The 19,199-nt window shown below is 45.2% G+C and overlaps 1 protein-coding gene across 3 annotated transcripts in view; it reads left to right on the forward strand.

The window, feature by feature from the left end:
- The window catches only part of ANP32A (acidic nuclear phosphoprotein 32 family member A), a 149,353-nt gene that overhangs the window by 93,475 nt on the left and 36,679 nt on the right, over positions 1 to 19,199 (forward strand). The window contains exon 1 of one of the 3 annotated variants that reach the window (XM_068106737.2): positions 15,165 to 15,632. The exons of 1 other annotated variant lie outside the window; for it this stretch is intronic. In XM_068106737.2, the coding sequence (XP_067962838.1) occupies positions 15,579 to 15,632 (54 nt within the window). In that variant the 5' untranslated portion in view covers positions 15,165 to 15,578. Of the gene's footprint in view, positions 1 to 15,164; positions 15,633 to 15,850; positions 16,102 to 19,199 lie in introns of those variants that run through there. One more of the 3 variants, XM_078771976.1, reaches the window with a different exon arrangement.

Consider the following 19,199-nt stretch of genomic DNA (forward strand, 5'->3'; position numbering starts at 1 on the left):
GGAGAAAAGAGGATTGAAAGAGTGAAGGTGAGCAGCGAGCCGAGATTTCAGCAGTTTAACCATCAGAGGGTGGCTGGCAGATCTTGTGCGACCTGTAGGAATATTTGGGGGACAGAGCACAGAGAGAGCTGGGGGAGCAAGGCCGGAGAGGAGTCGGTAGAAGACAGAAAGACCACCTACCTGCCTGCGGTGAGTGAGTGAAAGGCCCTCAGAGATAGCTTCATCGCGGGAGATTCCAATGATTCTGAAAGCTTTGGATTCAACAGCGTGAAGCCGAGCCAGGTGTGAGGCAGGAGCACCAGCCCATAGGGGAGAACAGTATTCCATTGAGCTGCGGATGAAAGCCTTGTATGTGGTGAGGAGCTCAGGTGTGCCTAGGAAGGACTTCGCACGACGGAGGATGCCCAGTCGGCGACTGGCTTTGGAGGCCAGCTTGGAAATGTGGTTTTCCCAAGAAAGATCATGGCAGATAGTGAGACCCAAAAGCTTGAGCGACAGAACTTCTTGGAGAGGATTGTTGAGAAAGTAGATGGGAGGGTTGTCCAGTCGATCTTTTCGGAGAGACATAGTAAGAGTGTGAGATTTGTCAGGATTGAAAGACATGTTCCACTTGTTTGACCAGTCTGTGATTTTGTCCAGGTTTTCAGAGAGTGAGGAGGCTGCAGACTGCCGATCTGAGGGAAGAGGAATGGAGCGGCAGAGAGTGGAGTCATCAGCAAAGAGATAGAGAGGATTTTCCAGAGAGTCGGAGAGATCATTGATAAAGACCAGAAAAAGCACAGGGCCCAGCACACTGCCTTGGGGAACTCCAGCCTGAACAGGAAGGGGAGATGAGAGAAATCCATTCAGGGCCACACGTTGACTACGACCAGAGAGGAAGTCCGCAAGCCATGCATGGAGATTTCCATGGATACCATAGGAGGAGAGTTTGGTGAGCAGAGCTGGGTGCCAGACCGTATCGAAGGCACGTGATATGTCAAGGGAGACAGCTCTGATTTCCTGTTTGTCATTGAGGACCTCCATCCATTGTTGAGACAGCAGAAGCAGCATGTCCAGAGTAGAGTGACCTGGTCTGAAACCAAATTGATGATCAGAGATCAAGCCATTGGAGAAGAGGAAAGATTTCATATCCGAAGCAATGATGGATTCCATGACTTTGCTGATAATTGGGAGCAGGCTGATTGGTCTGTAGTTGCAAGGATCTGTTTTTGCACCTTTTTTGTGTAAAGCGGTCATGTTTGCTGATTTCCAGGATGCTGGCAGATGACCTTGAGCAAAAGATAGGGTGAAAAGAACAGAGAGAGGGTGAGATAGAGCGGCAGAGCAGGATTTTAGGACCCGTGGGCTGATGCCGTCTGGTCCAGTTGCAGAATCAGAGTCGAGGTTTGACAAAAACTCCTCCACCTTGTCAGGAGAGAAGGACACAGAGTCCAGGAGCAGTTGGGTTCGACTGGGAAGGGTGGGAACAGAGAGAGATGGGTTTGGGACTAAGGATTTTGAGGCAAACACAGAGTTGAGGCATTCGGCTTTGTCACGTGCGATGTCAACTGTGTGGCCATTTGAGGCCAACTGTGTGGCCAACTGGGTGGCCAATTGATTAATTATTTATTGATTAATCAATTAATTATTTAATTTTTTATTAATGACTTATTTAATTACATTTCTAAAAGATAGGTCTTCATATGAAGCATTCGTGGTTTAGTTATGCTATTAGCCAATTGATTAAGAAAATATTTTGTGATAATCTTTTCTTGATTTTAATTATACAATTAATTGATCAATTAGCGTACACCTCTCCCTCCCAATGCAGCCTCTATGAGCTGCACTGCGGTATTGCCGGGCGCCTCTGGCGCCCCGGCAATGCCGCGCTGTAGGATATTTAATTATTTGGCAAGGGGGCGGTGTACTTTGAATGTATGTGTACTTGTTTTCTTTCTTGTTTGTTTGTCCGGGCGATATCTCAGCCATCCTTTGAGGTAGGAAGCTGAAATTTCGGCACAATAGTGACCAAGTCCTTTGTCAAAAACGGTATGTTTTGTTTTTTGATTAATCAATTAATTGAGGAGTTATTTAACTATTAGCGATTAATTAAGTACTTATTTAATTAATCAAATTTCCTTTCTCTTCTGACCATAAACTCAGGCACCTTTTGAGTTAGGAAGCTGATATTTGGACATGCCAATGACCAGGTGATTTGGCTGCAAAGGCTATTTTTGATTTATTAATTAATCAATTAATTATTTAATTATTTGATTAATGACAAATTTTTTTTCTTCTTCTAAGTTACAGATTCTGATGAAATGGTGGTGGTTTATGTGTTCTACGACCGAATTGATTAATAATTTAATTTTTTAATGATTATTATTTATTTATTTTCATTATTAATCATTTTATTATTTTCTTTCTCATTTGGCCAATATCTCAGGCACCTTTTGAGCTGGGAAGCTAATATTTGGACATGACAGTGACCAAGTGATGTGGCTATCAACGATATTTTAGATTTATTGATTAATCATTTAATCGATTAATTATTTATTGATTAATCGATTAATTATTATTTATTGATTAATCCATTAATTATTTAATTTTTTATTAATGCCTTATTTAATTAAATTTCTAAAAGATACATTTTTGGATGAAGCATGAGTGGTTTAGTTATGCTATTAGCCAATTGATTAAGAAAATATTTTGTGATAATTTTTATTGATTTTAATTATACAATTAATCAATTAGTGTACACCTCTCCCTCCCAATGCAGCCTCTATGAGCTGTACTGCGGTATTGCCGGGCGCCGGAGGTGCCCCACTGCCCCAGCAATGTCGCGCTGTAGGATATTTAATTATTTGGCATGGGGGCGGTGTACTTTGAATGTATCTGTACTTGTTTTTAATCTTCTGTGTATGGCGTCCGTCATCCATGAACGCAACTAACTGTTGGTCTGTGATTAACTGGAAATGTTTCCCTAGAAGGAAATGACGCCACCGTCTGACGGCTTCAACGATCGCGCAAGCCTCCTTCTCGATAGCAGAATGTCGCCTTTCACTATCAGACAGTGTACGAGAGAAAAAGGCAACCGGCCTCCCAGCCTGATTGAGGGTAGCCGCTATAGCACAGTCCGAGGCGTCTGTCTCGATCATAAAAAGAATACTCTCGTTGATCGAGGTCACCACAGCACAAGCTTTGTCTGTTTTCAATAGCTGAAACGCAGACTTCACGGCTACGTTCAGTGGAAATAACTTACATTCCACCAAAGGCCTTATTTTTTCTGATTATACGGGGTATTCACTTTGAAAAGTGCGTGAACAGTCCCAGTACTCTGCTCAATGCCGCACAGTCGGTGGAAGGGGACATTTCGAGTAAAGGTTGTAGCCGAGCTGCCTCAGGTTGTATCTCCCCTCTGGTCACAGTGTACCCCAAAAGATCCACTGTCTGGACGGAGTAATTACACTTCTCTTCGTTGAAGGTCAGTCTGTATTTCTTCGTGACATCCACGAACCGCCGTAAATTCGAGTCATGTTCTATCTGGTCGCAGCCACATACGGTGACATTAATGACGTACACAAAAACATCTTTCAGTTGTACCCTGGTTAAAATGTCATCCATCACCCGTTGGAAACACGGAACCCCATTTGTGACTCCGAAAGGAATTATATGAAATTGATACAGCCTTTGACCCGATTTGAAAACTGTGTAAGGTCGATCATTCTCCCTGATAGGTATCTGGTGGTACGCACTTTGGAAGTCCAAGGTGCTGAATACCCTGTAGGTATTGTTATGAATTTTGGGTAGGGCATATATAGATCCAGGTAGATCTGCATAGGTAGGTGCTCCGATGATCGTGGGTAGCAAGAACCATCTCGATGTAAATAAGTAGAGGACCTGTCTAGCCCGGATGTCGGATAAGTTGGATATGTGTCCCCGCCACGGAGCATGTTAAGTAGGCATGTTAAGTAGTTGTAGGGAATATGTTAATTCCCCTGTGTGTCATTTCCCTCTGTGATCATACCTGTGTCCCATATGGCAACACACCATAGACATTAGTTAGGCCCACTAGTTACACCACACACACATTAATTAATTCCCCCATAATAATAAAACTCACCACAAGCTAGTTCGGGGCACTGCAGACGGAGCCGCAGCCAGCTACAACGCCAACCTGCATGGCAACACTCATTACTCAGGCAGGCAATAGCCACGCCCAGAAGGACTCGTGATCGACTGAGGGGAGGAGCATGAAGCGCTCGGCCAGTGGGAAGGGTCGGTGACGTGAGACGACGAGCCAGACCACGAACCGCGAGCCGACATTTTTCTTCTTGTGATTCTGGACACGATAGCGAACGGTCGCATTTTGGCTCGCCAGCATCAACATCCCTTTCTTCTTTTCTCGTGCTGGATTCCGTAGAGAGTGGTCGCATTTTGGCTTTGTGAGCGTCGACGTCCCCATTTTTTCTCTTGGTTGGACTGCCTCTTGCGCTGGGACCTTCTGCTTGCCCTGTACTCTCTTCTCTTCCTCGTGCGATGCTCTTTCCTCCTCCTCTTGCTACCTTCCTGACGCTGTCCTCTGCCCTTGGCTCGTGTCCCTCGTTCCGGACCTCGCGAGAAAATGATACGTGGAGAGCAGGCTCCACAAAGCGATCAGAGACGCCACCGGGAGACATGCCGAATTCTACAGACGGAGAGTGGCAGTTTTGCCAGGCAGAAACGATGCGTGGGCGAGCGCTGCTTGACAAGATTTGTAACGTGCTGAGGCCAAAGTGGGCGAGACGCCGGTGAGGCCTAGCGGCGCGTGGAACCGAGTGGATTGCGGCCTTCCTCCCACCAACACCGGAGTGCACACTCTGACTGGACGATCGCTGCCAAGGTGCCAATCGAGCTGAGTGCACGATAATTTACACATTTACTTTCCTTCCTTTTATATTCCCATTTGTTTGTGTTTAAGTCTGGTGTGGGGACGTCCTGATTTAGGATATTTAGTTACCGGCGCATTTCATTGTTATCGGCATCCGCGGCAATAAAGCCTTATTTATTTTCACTGTACATTTTAACTCGGATTCCCGTTTGAGTTTATTTCCTACAGGATCGGACTGCCCGGCGAGATCGTGTCAGGTAAAAGCTTCCCGCTTCTTCTTCCTATATCCTTCCTCCCCCGCGCATATATATAGTCAAATCTGCCATTGATTGTCGCCTCATTAATGCTCGTTTCCATCCGTGATTTCCCGGTCTTAACCGAGGGGGAGTCATGCGACAGTATATACCTCTCTGACCGTGTCATCCATCTTTGGTAGTGGGTAGGCGTCCAGTTGGGTAAAGCGAATGATCGTCTGAGAATAATCAATGACCATATGCTTCCGGTGATTAGGATAATTGACAATGAGCACTTGAGCCCCCCAGGGCGAGCTACTAGGCTTGATTATACCCTCATTTAGAAGCCGCTTGGTCTTGTCGGTGATAAATTGTGTATGTGGGCACGAATATCGCCGATATTTCTCAGTTATAGGGCGGCAATAAGGAGTTAGGCATGGGAACAGTGGGGGTGGTTCGATCGACATCTCCGTCAAGCTACATACGAAGAAGACTTTAGAGGGTTGTGCACTATCGAAGCGCATCTCGAAACGCCTGTGCCTATTCAAAAAATCATGTCCCAGGAGGACATCAGAGCATAGATTCGGCAATACCATCATTTTATCATCTGAGTACAGTATCTCGTTGCCTACAAAGTTCCCCACACAGAAGCCTTTGGAACTTTGCCATAGGGCAGCTGAAGCCAAATACACGCGCTGAGCGGCGGGCACCGTGGACCAGCCGTGTCTGCGAACAAGATCGTGGCTGACATAACTTTCACTGCTTCCAGTGTCGATCAAAGCGTCTGCCGCTTCGTCGTTAATCACCACAGGAATCATAGCCCTTGCCAGGTGGCGAGGCACAACCCCCAGAGCCGTCCTCAAGGCACGCATGCCCGCGAGCGTCGTTCGTCTGGTCTTAGTTGATCGACAAGCTTTGGCAAAATGTCCTTTCTTACCACAACTATTACACAGCGCATCTCTAGCGGGACATAAGCTCCTACGATGTCTGAGATTCCCGCAAAATAAACATTTCCTTTTGCAGCAGGGGTCCCGTCATCGCAGCAGGGGTCATGGCTGCCGTGGTAACCAAACCTCTCTCCTCGCCATCTGGATTCTCGTCAAGAAAATCCTGGCAAACGGCATGCGACAGACAACTGGACCCTGCAGGTGACACCGCATCTGAGCGTTTCTCGGCGATAGCAGCGTTCGCTGTCAAATAAGGTCGTCCGTATGTCTCCGATCGAGTCTGGGCCAGCTGCAAAACTCAGGCCCATGCGTACGCATCCTGAAAGGTCATATTCTCGGTCTCTAGCAGCCGGTGACGGATGGCCGGAAAAAGGAGATCAGTAATGAAAGCATCTCACATGAGATCATCGAGGGCGCCTGATCCAGCACTCCACAGTCCTTGCCGAGTTGTCGTAACTCCTGCCTATACTGTAGTCAGGTTCACTATGTTAACAAATATAATTTCGTTCAAAATTTTGGTAGATTAGCAAAACTATACATTTTTGGAATATTCAGAGCATGAGGAATCCAAAAATTAATGTTTACATTTGCGTAGACACCTTTGCGAAAATGACACTCAGGACAGTGATGAAGATAGTCAGGTTCACTATGTTAACAAATATAATTTCGTTCCAAATTTTGGTAGATTAGCAAACCTGTACATTTTTGGAATCTTCAGAGCATGGAGAATCTGAAAATCAATGTTGGCATTTGCACAGACACCTGCATGGCCGCCATTTTGGATTTTGAAAATGGCCGCCATAAAATACATATTTTGCGTGATCTCAGCTTCTCGTCAACCTAGAGACTTAATTAAATATGCTAATCCTATGTTTTCTGGGTCAAGGAATCCAATAAAGGCCTCAAAATAGTGCTCAGGATTATAGAAAAGCAACAAACAAAGGTAATTGAAAACCATTGTCTTTATATTTGTGATATAACTGTATTACATAATACATGATATTGCAAGTCCTTTGAAGTTATAGGTTGTTATAGGAAGTTATAGGTAGTATCAGATTGAACTATAAGTCCTATACACAGGATCTACGAGGTCTATACCATTCAGGAATATGCTTTTACAGATCTTCATCACTGTCCTGAGTGTCATTTTCGCAAAGGTGTCTACGCAAATGTAAACATTAATTTTTGGATTCCTCATGCTCTGAATATTCCAAAAATGTATAGTTTTGCTAATCTACCAAAATTTTGAACGAAAAAACATAGTGAACCTGACTACTGCTCCAAAGTCTGAGCAGCATCTTGCCGGCGTGTAGCGAGCAAATGTCGAGCGTAAATAGTGCTTCGTGGTTTTACATAAAGAGCTCGTCGAGCTGCTACAGAATCGGTGTAAGTTTCACAGTTGGAGAAATATTCATAGACATCGCTGGACACGTTGCAAATGAAAAATCACTCATAGAGTGACACTTGGCAAAACAGAACAAAGTAGAATGGCACTCAGTCGAGCATCCTTTTGACTTCAAAAATAATTTGTGGTAGAATTCAGTGACCTGATATGCAAATCGTCTTCAAAATTTAAGTTAATCGGATGAAAATTGACAAGTTTAGAAATTTGGCTTATGTTGACCTTTTGGCCTATGTTGACCTCAAAAATAGTTGGTGGTTGGTTTCAGTAAGCTGATATGCAAATCATATTCAGATTTCAAATAATGGGATGAAAATTGAGGATTTAGAAATTTAGAAAAGTGGTTGACCTTTGGCCTATGTTGACCTTATGACCTATTGATCTCAAAAATAGTTGGTGGTTGAATTCAATTGGCTGATATGACAATCCTTTTCAAATTTCAAGTCATTCGGATGAAAATTGAGGATTTTAGAAATTTCAAAAAAGTGGTTTACCTTTTGCCTATGTTGACCCTGTGACCTATGTTGACCTCAAAAATAGTTGTTGGTTGAATTCAGCAAACTGATATGTAAGTCCCATTCAATTTTCAAGTCAATCGGATGAAAATTTAGGATTTTAGAAATTTGATATTGTTGTTGACCTTTGGCCTATGTCGACCTTTTGGCCTATGTTGATCTCAAAAATAGTTGGTAGTTGAATTCAGTTAGCCAATATGTAATTCCTATTCAAATTTCAAATCAATCGGATGAAAATTGAGGATTTTAGAAACTTGGAAAAAAGTGGTTGACCTTTGGCCTATGTTGACCTTTTGACCTCAAAAATATATAGGATTTTGTCGAACCACGAACTCTACCATTTGGTGAAGTTTCGTGAACATCGGTTTAAAATTGTGAGCTGTAGGCAAGTATAAGTGAGCCGACAGACAAACACACACACACACAAAGAAACACACAAACCTGAGTGATCAACATACCTGCAAAAAAAAAACATGCAATACAAACAGACTTAAATGCAATAACCTCTCCTCTGGCGAGAGTAATAAACCAGTGTCTCGATGCAATCTCTTGCCTTCCATGGTGACAGTCAGATTAAAGTCTTGGAGTACTTCAAAATAATTTAATACCGACATTATTTGCTAACTGGTATCCCCACCCAGGTCAAGCTAACTAAAGTATCAAACAAGACCGGCTACGCCACTGTCAGACTTACGGTCTCGTTTATATTATATGGGAATTAATTAAATAGCCTGAAACTCGCTTCTAATTACACTACAGTCACGGGAAAAAGTAAGTACACCCCATGTAAAGTTTTCACTTTTTCAACATATTTCAACATACAGCTATTTGATCTTCATTTCAACAATATTGACAGATAAAGGTGATATAATATAACAAATATCATGAAACATTTACATTTTGTAGTCCATTGTATAATTTAAATAAACATAAATGCAAATTTCGCATGTGGAAAAAGTAAGTACACCCCTACATTTATCACTACTTCAAATACCTAAAATTAGAATCAGGTGCACCAGCTCAGGTGCAAATGATGAGAACATCGTTAGAGAGGATCTTGGAGGAACCTGTCTTATTTAAACCTCAGACATCTAGTTTGGTTTGCTCTTTGTTGTTGAAGTGTGCGGCGTCACCATACCTAGATCAAAATAGCTCTCTGAGGCCTTCAGAAAGAAGGTTATGGATGCCTACGACTCTGGGAAGGGATTTAAAAAGATCTCCAAACAATTTGAAATCAATCATTCGACTGTCCGGAAGATCATCTACAAGTGGAGAAGATTCCAAACAACTGCCAACTTGTTCAGGCCAGGCCGCCCCAGCAAGTTCAGCCCGAGAGCAGACCGCAAAATGCTGAAATAAGTCTCCAAGAACCCCAGAATGTCATCACGGGACCTACAGGTAGCTCTTGCCACTGTTGATGTCAAAGTGCACGAGTCGACCATGAGAAAGAGGCTGCACAAATTTGATCTACATGGGAGGTGTGCCAGGAGGAAACCTTTGCTGTCCAGAAAGAACATCAGGGCAAGACTAAAGTTTGCCAATGAACACCGAGGCAAAGACCAGCACTTCTGGAACAATGTGCTCTGGACAGATGAGTCAAAGGTAGAGCTATTTGGCCACAGTACCAGAAGACATGTTTGGCGAAAACCAAAGACAGCATTTGACCACAAGAACCTGATACCAACTGCAAAGCATGGTGGTGGAAATATTATGGTTTGGGGCAGCTTTGCTGCATCAGGGCCTGGGCAGCTCACCATCATAGAATCCACTATGAATTCTTCATTGTACCAGAGGGTGCTTGAGGATAATGTGAGGCCATCTGTCGGGAATTTGAAGCTCAACTGAAAGTGGACCTTGCAACATGACAATGTTGTGACAACATGACAATGACCCTAAACATACCAGTAAATCCACCAAGGAATGGCTGAAAAGAAAGAAATGGAGGGTTCTGGAATGGCCAAGTCAAAGCCCGGATCTAAATCCCATCGAGATGTTGTGGGGGGATTTGAAACGAGCTGTGCATGCAAGAAACCCCTCAAACATCGCACAGCTGAAAGAATTCTGCATGGAGGAGTGGGCAAAAATTTCTCCCAGTCGATGTCAGAGACAGGTAGACAGTTATAAGAAACGCCGACTTGAGGTGTGCCAGGAGGAAACCTTTGCTGTCCAGAAAGAACATCAGGGCAAGAGTAAAGTTTGCCAATGAACACCGAGGCAAAGACCAGCACTTCTGGAACAATGTGCTCTGGACAGATGAGTCAAAGGTAGAGCTATTTGGCCACAGTACCAGAAGACATATTCGGCGAAAACCAAAGACAGCATTTGACCACAAGAACCTGATACCAACTGTAAAGCATGGTGGTGGAAATATTATGGTTTGGGGCAGCTTTGCTGCATCAGGGCCTGGGCAGCTCACCATCATAGAATCCACGATGAATTCTTCAATGTACCAGAGGGTGCTTAGGGATAATGTGAGGCCATCTGTTGGGAATTTGAAGCTCAACTGAAAGTGGACCTTGCAACATGACAATGACCCTAAACATACCAGTAAATCCACCAAGGAATGGTTGAAAAGAAAGAAATGGAGGGTTCTGGAATGGCCAAGTCAAAGCCCGGATCTAAATCCCATCGAGATGTTGTGGGGGAATTTGAAACGAGTGGTGCATGCAAGAAAACCCTCAAACATCGCAAAGCTGAAAGAATTCTGCATGGAGGAGTGGGCAAAAATTTCTCCCAGTCGATGTCAGAGACTGGTAGACAGTTATAAGAAATGCCTACTTGAGGTTGTGTCTGCCAAAGGGGGCAATACCACCTATTAGAGCCAAGGGTGTACTTACTTTTTCCACATGCGAAATTTGCATTTATGTTTATTTAAATTATACAATGGACGACAAAATGTAAATGTTTCATGATATTTGTTCTATTATATCACTTTTATCTATCAATATTGTTGAAATGAAGATCAAATAGCTGTATGTTGAAATATGTTGAAAAAGTCAAAACTTTACATGGGGTGTACTTACTTTTTCACGTGACTGTATATTGGTCGGTTGCGTTGGTTATTCTGTCGGTTTGTTAGACTGTCTGTCTGTCAATTGCCTCGAGGTCACAATTCTAAACGGATGGTCATGAAACTTTACCAAGCTGTACATGTAGTCCCAACTGAGAAGCCTATTTATTTTTAGGTGAAAGGTCAAAGATCATCTTGAAGTCAAATTTCTAAAATCGTCATTTTTCATCCGATTGACTTCAAAGTTAACCAGGATTTGCATATTGGGTTATTGAATTGGGAAACCAACTGTTTTTGAGGTCAACCAACTCCCCCCACCTCCTCCCCCCAAGCCCTCTCCCTCCCACACATCTCCCGATGTCCCTGCTCTCAAATGTTGTGTTTGTGTGCTTCCCGTTCTCTCCCCATCGTCTACCACTTCCCTTATTACAGACTTCGCATTTAATATGGAATATTTTTTTTGTGGGGGTGAACTTACTTTTCAAGATGTCTTAGAACCAAAAGTTCATTGGAATTATGTTGAATTTATTCTAGATTTTGTTAATGTGACCTTTAAAAGAAACAAAAAACACATTTGACATTTCGAAGCAAATAAATTGATCCTTGAAAGTGATGTGAACTGATATCGAACTCAATTCATGGACAGTACTGTGTTAAACATCTGTACGTTTTCCAGAAGTATCTCTTTATTTTGCACATTAGCCAAATTTTTTTTCAACAAAAACAAAAGCTAAATTATGACTGGGATTACGGACAGTAAAATTACAGTTCAGTACTGCGTGTAACCCCCACGAGCATTCAGGAGAGCACGTACACGTCGAGGCATGCTGTTCACGAGATTTGCCAAGGTTTGGACAGGAATCGCTTGCCATGCAGTGACAATAGTCTGCTGCAATTCATGCACAGAGGTCGGCTGCTGGTCCAAGTGGTCGATTTGAGGCGTTAATTCTGCCCACAAGTTCTCTATCGGATTCATATCCGGGGACATGGCAGGCAACTCCATATGCTCTACACCACGGTCAGCAAGAAAGTGTTGGATCATGCGAGCACGATGAGGCCATGCATTGTCATCTTGGAAGACAAAGTTTCCTCGAAAGGCTGCACGAGCAAATGGAAGCAATGTTCCTTCCAGAATGACCCTGTACTTGAACTGGTTCAGGTTTCCATTCAGAACAACCAGGTCAGTTTTGCCCCCTGCATGAAAAGCAGCCCAAACGGTCACCCCACCACCTCCAGCTTGCACTCTTGGCACTATACAATCTTCGTTGTGGGCTTCATGCACTTGTCTGCACACTCGGACACGGCCATCTTGACGATAGACCAGAAATCTAGACTCGCCACTGAAGGTCACGTGATTCCAGTGTCCTGGCTGCCATTGACGGTGCTCTCTGGCCCACTGCAATCGGCGCTGGCTGTGTTGTCTGGTCAGGCGTGGCTTTCTCAGGGGACGCCTGGCACGATAGCCTGCTTGAACCAGTCGTTGGTTGACTAGCCTTCTGGATACAGGCACATTTGTCAGTTGCTGCCACTCAGCCCTAAGCCGATTAGCTGACTTGGTACGGCCATTGCAGACTAACCGGTGCAGCTGGCGATCATCTCTCCTTGTGGTTCTGCGTGGACGTCCTGGCCTCGGTATTGGAGTAGGAACAGCCCTCTGAGCATTTCGGTTCAGGATCTTTGACACCTGACCTTGAGTGATGCCATACTGCCGAGCAATAACACGCTGTTTCATGCCGTAATTTCGTAAAGCCACCACTCCATGACAAACAGCATTGTCGAGTTGACGGACCATCTCCAGAGGAAGCGGCAATAACTTTTGTAGACGTGCAGCAGTTGTTCTCCACTAATACAGAACGCAACAACCCTTGTATACCCGACTGTGAAGCCAATCATCAAATGCACCTGTCCGTACATTTTGCCACACCACCTGTGATATAATCCTGTTGTTGAATTCTTGCCGTGACAGACAATCAGTGACATGGTTCTTTTAACAAATAAATCACCAAAGTGTTAAAGAAACTCACCAGATTGATATACTGAGTTAAGAAAGTAAAGCCAAGTCAAGAAAAAAAAATAATTCCATATTAAATGCCAAGTCTGTATATGTTTTAGGTGTCTGTTTGATTTTTTTTGTGTGATAAATGTTAGCTCTTTCATGAGCCTCGATCCTGTATACAAGAAAACAACAACAAAAAAAGGTTAACTCACGGTCAAACTTCTAAAATCATCAAATTTCATTTGAAAGTCGTCAATTTTCATCCGATTAACCTGAAAAGTAAAGAGCAATTGCATTGAATTGGGAAAGCAAGTATTTTTGAGTTCAAAGGTCAACTCAAGGTCAAACTTCTAAAATCATCAACTTTCATCTGAAAAATAATAAATTGCCATCCCACTGAACTGAGCTTTGATGAAGATCGGCAATTTTAAGCGAATAAAATGGACAATTAGATGCATCGATGCAAACTTTTGGGGGGGGGGGGGGTGGAGGGTGGGGGGAAGGGGGTGGATTTTGCATGTATCGTGCTCTGTCCGATGTCTTTCTTGTTTATACTTGGCACTTATTTTTTTTGTCAAGTATGTTGATCACTCCAGTTTGTGTTTGTGTTTGTTACTGGCAAAAATATTGTATTTCGACAAGTATGTTCGTCACTCGGGTTTGTGTGTGTGTTTGTCTATCCGCTCACTTATACTTGCCTACAGGTCACAATTTTAAACCGATCTTCCCGAAACTTCACCAATTTGTAAAGTTCGTGGTCCGACAAAATCCTATATATTTTTGAGGTCAAAAGGTCAACATAGGCCAAGGGTCAACAACCCTTTATCAAATTCCTAAAATCCTAAATTTTCATCCGATTGGTTTGAAATTTGAATAGGATTTTCATATCAGCTAACTAAATTCAACCACCAACTATTTTTGAGATCAGCATAGGCCAAAAGTTCAACATAGGCCAAAGATCATCCACTTTTTTCAGATTTCTAAAATCCTCAATTTTCATCAGATTCACTTGAAATTTGAATGGGATTTACATATCAGATAACTGAATTCAACAACAACTATTTTAGAGATCAGCATAGGCCAAAGGCCAACAACAATTTCATATTTCTAAAATCCTCAATTTTCATCAGATTCATTTGAAATTTGAATGAGGTTTTCATATCAGCTAACTGAATTCAACCACCAACTATTTTTGAGATTGGCATAGGCCAAAAGGTCAACACAGACCAAAGGTCAACAACAATTTCAGATTTCTAAGATTCTCAATTTTCATCCGATTTTCTTGGTTGGTTTGGTTCGTAAGAGTGTGAGATTTGTCAGGATTGCATTTGACAAAGAACCCACGGCAGTGATCTGTCATTGCATATCTTGCAGGTTTAAACGCAGAGATGGTGAACTTTTAAAAACATGCTTGTTTAAACACACACACACACCAGATTCACATCACATCACATCACACACACACACAAACACACACACACACACACACACACACACACGTAGACACGAAAACATCTATACACATACACACAAATATGTATGTACACGCACAAACATGTATACACATATAAACATGTGTACACATACAAGCACACATGTACACACATCGAGGCACGCACAAACACGTACATGTAGCATAAACACATACACACGGAAATGTATTGTACACACAAACATGTAGCGCGCGCACACACACACACACACACACACACACACACACACGTAGCATGCACACAAACATGCTATCGTACACACAAACATGTAGCATGCACACATACACAAAAACACATAGCACACACACACAGAAACATGTAGCATGCACACATACACAAAAACACATAGCACACACACACAGAAACATGTAGCATGCACACATACACAAAAACATGCTAGTGTACACACAAACATGTAGCATACATACACACACATACATACACAAACATGTACACACAATAATATACACATGTACACACACACAAACATGTACACACATACACATAAACATGTACACACATAAAAACATATACACACGTACACACACAGATGCATGTACACACAAACATGTACACAAGTATACATACATACACACACACACACACACACACACACACACACACACACACACGAAGGTGGATACACACGAAGGTCCTGGAAGGACTCCGTTCCACCTTCTGCAACCTGCATTTGGAGATAACAACAAACACGTTTCGTCGGAACGGAGTAGAGTAGCTCATACGTCGTACACCGATCTCGTGTACCGACGCGCGTACGCGTGCCCTTGCGAAGCAGTTTCGCCCGTTCCACCGCGCAGACTCCTGGGCGGGCCGCTAGGGGGCGGCACCGAGCCATAAGTACTCCCTCCCCCTCCCATCCCCCCCCCTCCAGCCCTCGCTCTGCTGTTTCTTCGCGCCGAGCCGGCCAGAAGGCCGACATTGCCGCCTCCACGTTCCCGAGGCCCACTCTTTCCTTCCTCTCGTCTCCGCGACGTTCGACTCTCCCATCTCGCGGACACTCCGAGGAATAACTTTTCCCTCCTTTTTTTTTTTAACTGTTATAATTTTCGTTCTCTCGTTTCCCCTCTACCCCCACCCCTCCGCTCTTCTCTTGTTCGTTGTTGAACGCCGAGATGGACATGAAGAAGCGAGTTCACCTGGAGTTGCGGAACAGGACGCCCTCGGACGTAAGGATCCCGTTTATGAAGCGATTGTTTGTATTAACCGTTTCAAGCCTGGCGCGCGCCCTCCCGACGTGTGCTCCTCGCGTTCCGCGCGCGCGACTCGCGACCCCCTTTTCCCTTTCCTCTTCCTCCTCGTTCCCTATCCCCGACTCCACGAGGCGACCGTCTCCCGCCCCCATCTCGACCACCCGGACCCGTTAAACTTTTGTTGTTGTGTCTCTTCTCCGCCGAATCGTGTCTCGTGCGCCGCGCGCCGCCATGGTCCGGGCAAATCCCGCGCTTTGGCGGATCCTCGGGTAACCTGTTGTTCGTCCCCGAAAGGCGGGAACGGGTCCCGGCTCGACGGTAGCCACGGCGGGAGAGACGAGGCGACATTGTGCGGCCTGACGGAGGGCGGGGAGGCGAGTGGCGCAGCAGACACACGGACGTGTCCCTCTCGCTGTCCGCCGACACGATCCCCGTCCCGCTCGAGGTGTCGCTTCCCGGCCACGTGTTTCAAACTTTAAAGTTTTTTTTTTTTTTTTTTGAGCGCGGACGTGACCCCTCGAAACAAAGCACGGGCGGAGGTCGGCCGGCTCAGCTATGGTGTGGCGCAATGGAGGCGACGATCGAGAGGGGCGGGGGTCGCGGCCGCCACGGAATAGGCGCGGAGAGCTGGGTTAGGGCGCGATTTTGGACGACCCGAGGATGCCGGACGACGACCGCGTGGGGACCGCACGGACGAGCGCGGCGTGGGGGACGCACGGGCTGCGTAGGCGGGAAGGTGAATTCGAGCTTTAGGAGACGTCTCCGTCTCCCTCCCGATGTCGCTCGGATTTTCTCCCCGAACGTGTGTTCGTCGAATTGCTCGTTTGTTTAAGCTGTGCTTTCGTCTAATCGTCTGTAAAAGGGGTCGCGGGTAATCTCGACAACGTGCTCGGTATGGCGGCGAGCCGCGCGGAACGCAGTGCGCAGGCGCCTTGTGGGCGAGTCACGTGGGACGGAGTTTTGTGCGGGAGACGTTGCGTTCGCGTGACGTCACGCTTTGGTGAAGAAGAGGCACAAGGTTGTGCACGTGATCGCAGTGCAATATCACGGTGATCGAGAGGGCGGGAGGGTGCTCGCGTTAGCGGTCAGACCATTCGAGCATCGAATGCCTCGAGTTTGTTCTACGACGAACCGAAGAGGTTGATAACGTATTGAAGCCCAGCTCGAGGTCGAGGAGGCATTTCGATCACCAGAGAGAATCGCTGCGCGGTTTTTCGTTGCGCATTACGGGCGCCATTTTGAGACTTTAACCCTCGCAGAGTCGACTCACTTGCGTTTATTTTTGGCAACTGGCTCTCTCTCTGTTCTGTGTCGCATAATTTTTTTTCCAGTTATACAATCGTATTTTTATTTATTTATTGTAAATTGCCCAACTTCATGCAAATACTTAATTTGCCATATTCACTAAAACGTTGCTTCACAAACAAAACATTGAAACCACACGTTTTACCGAACCACACGCAGGCAATCACCAAACGCAGGCCCCTCTTTACCTCACCATACGCAGGCACCTCTGTTTACCTCACCAAACGCAGGCCCCTCTCTTTACCTCACCAAACGCAGGCTCCTCTCTTTACCTCACCATACGCAGGCACCTCTGTTTACCTCACCATACGCAGGCCCCTCTTTACCTCACCATACGCAGGCACCTCTGTTTACCTCACCAAACGCAGGCTCCTCTCTTTACCTCACCATACGCAGGCACCTCTGTTTACCTCACCATACGCAGGCACCTCTGTTTACCTCACCATACGCAGGCTCCTCTTTACCTCACCACACGCAGGCTCCTCTACCTCACCACATGCAGACTCTTCTCTTTACCCCACCACACACAGGCTCCTCTTTACCTCACCACACGCAGCCGCCTCTACCTCACCACATGCAGACTCTTCTCTTTACCTCACCACACACAGGCTCCTCTTTACCTCACCACACACAGGCTCCTCTTTACCTCACCACGCACGGGCGCCTCTCTCTACCTCATCACACGCAGGGCCCTCTCTTTACCTCACTCTAGGTCACAAACGCTCTTTCTTCTCTCCTTATCTCAACACGTACAAGCCCCTCTCTTTCACCACCACATGAGGACCTCTGTGTCTGTCTCTGTCTCTGTCTGTCTCTGCCTTTGTCTGTCTCTGCCTCTGCCTCTCTCTCTCTCTCTCTCATCATGTAAAGCTCCTGTCCATCCCACCACATAATGTTCCTCTCTCGATCCCACCACATAATGTTCCCCTCTCTACCCCACCACATAATGTTCCTCTCTACCCCACCACATAATGTTGCTCTCTACCCCACCACATAATGTTGCTCTCTACCCCACCACATAATGTTCCTCTCTCTATCCCACCACATAATGTTCCTCTCTCTATCCCACCACATAATGTTCCTCTCTCTATCCCACCACATAATGTTCCTCTCTCGATCCCACCACATAATGTTCCTCTCTCTACCCCACCACATAATGTTCCTCTCTCTACCCCACCACATAATGTTCCTCTCTCTATCCCACCACATAATGTTCCTCTCTCTATCCAACCACATAATGTTCCCCTCTCTACCCCACCACATAATTTTCCTCTCTCTATCCCACCACATAATGTTCCTCTCTCTACCCCACCACATAATGTTGTGCTCTATCCCACCACATAATGTTCCTCTCTCTATCCCACCACATAAAGTTCCTCTCTCGATCCCACCACATAATGTTCCTCTCTCTACCCCACCACATAATGTTCCCCTCTCTACCCCACCACATAATGTTCCTCTCTCGATCCCACCACATAATGTTCCTCTCTCTACCCCACCACATAATGTTGCGCTCTATCCCACCACATAATGTTCCTCTCTCCACCCCACCACATAATGTTCCTCTCTCTATCCCACCACATAATGTTCCTCTCTCTATCCCACCACATAATGTTCCTCTCTCTATCCAACCACATAATGTTCCTCTCTCTATCCCACCACATAATGTTCCTCTCTCTATCCAACCACATAATGTTCCCCTCTCTATCCCACCACATAATGTTCCTCTCTCTACCCCACCACATAATGTTGCGCTCTATCCCACCACATAATGTTCCTCTCTCTACCCCACCACATAATGTTCCTCTCTCTATCCCACCACATAATGTTCCTCTCTCTATCCCACCACATAATGTTCCTCTCTCTATCCAACCACATAATGTTCCCCTCTCTACCCCACCACATAATGTTCCCCTCTCTACCCCACCACATAATGTTCCTCTCTCTATCCCACCACATAATGTTCCTCTCTCTATCCCACCACATAATGTTCCTCTCTCTACCCCACCACATAATGTTCCTCTCTCTACCCCACCACATAATGTTCCTCTCTCTGTCCCACCACATAATGTTCCTCTCTCTACCCCACCACATAATGTTCCTCTCTCTACCCCACCACATAATGTTCCTCTCTCTGTCCCACCACATAATGTTCCTCTCTACCCCACCACATAATGTTCCTCTCTCTACCCCACCACATAATGTTCCTCTCTCTGTCCCACCACATAATGTTCCACT

The sequence above is a fragment of the Myxine glutinosa genome, chromosome 2, assembly GCF_964187855.1.
Source record: "Myxine glutinosa chromosome 2, kmMyxGlut1.1, whole genome shotgun sequence".
Classification (NCBI taxonomy): Eukaryota; Metazoa; Chordata; class Myxini; order Myxiniformes; family Myxinidae; genus Myxine; species Myxine glutinosa.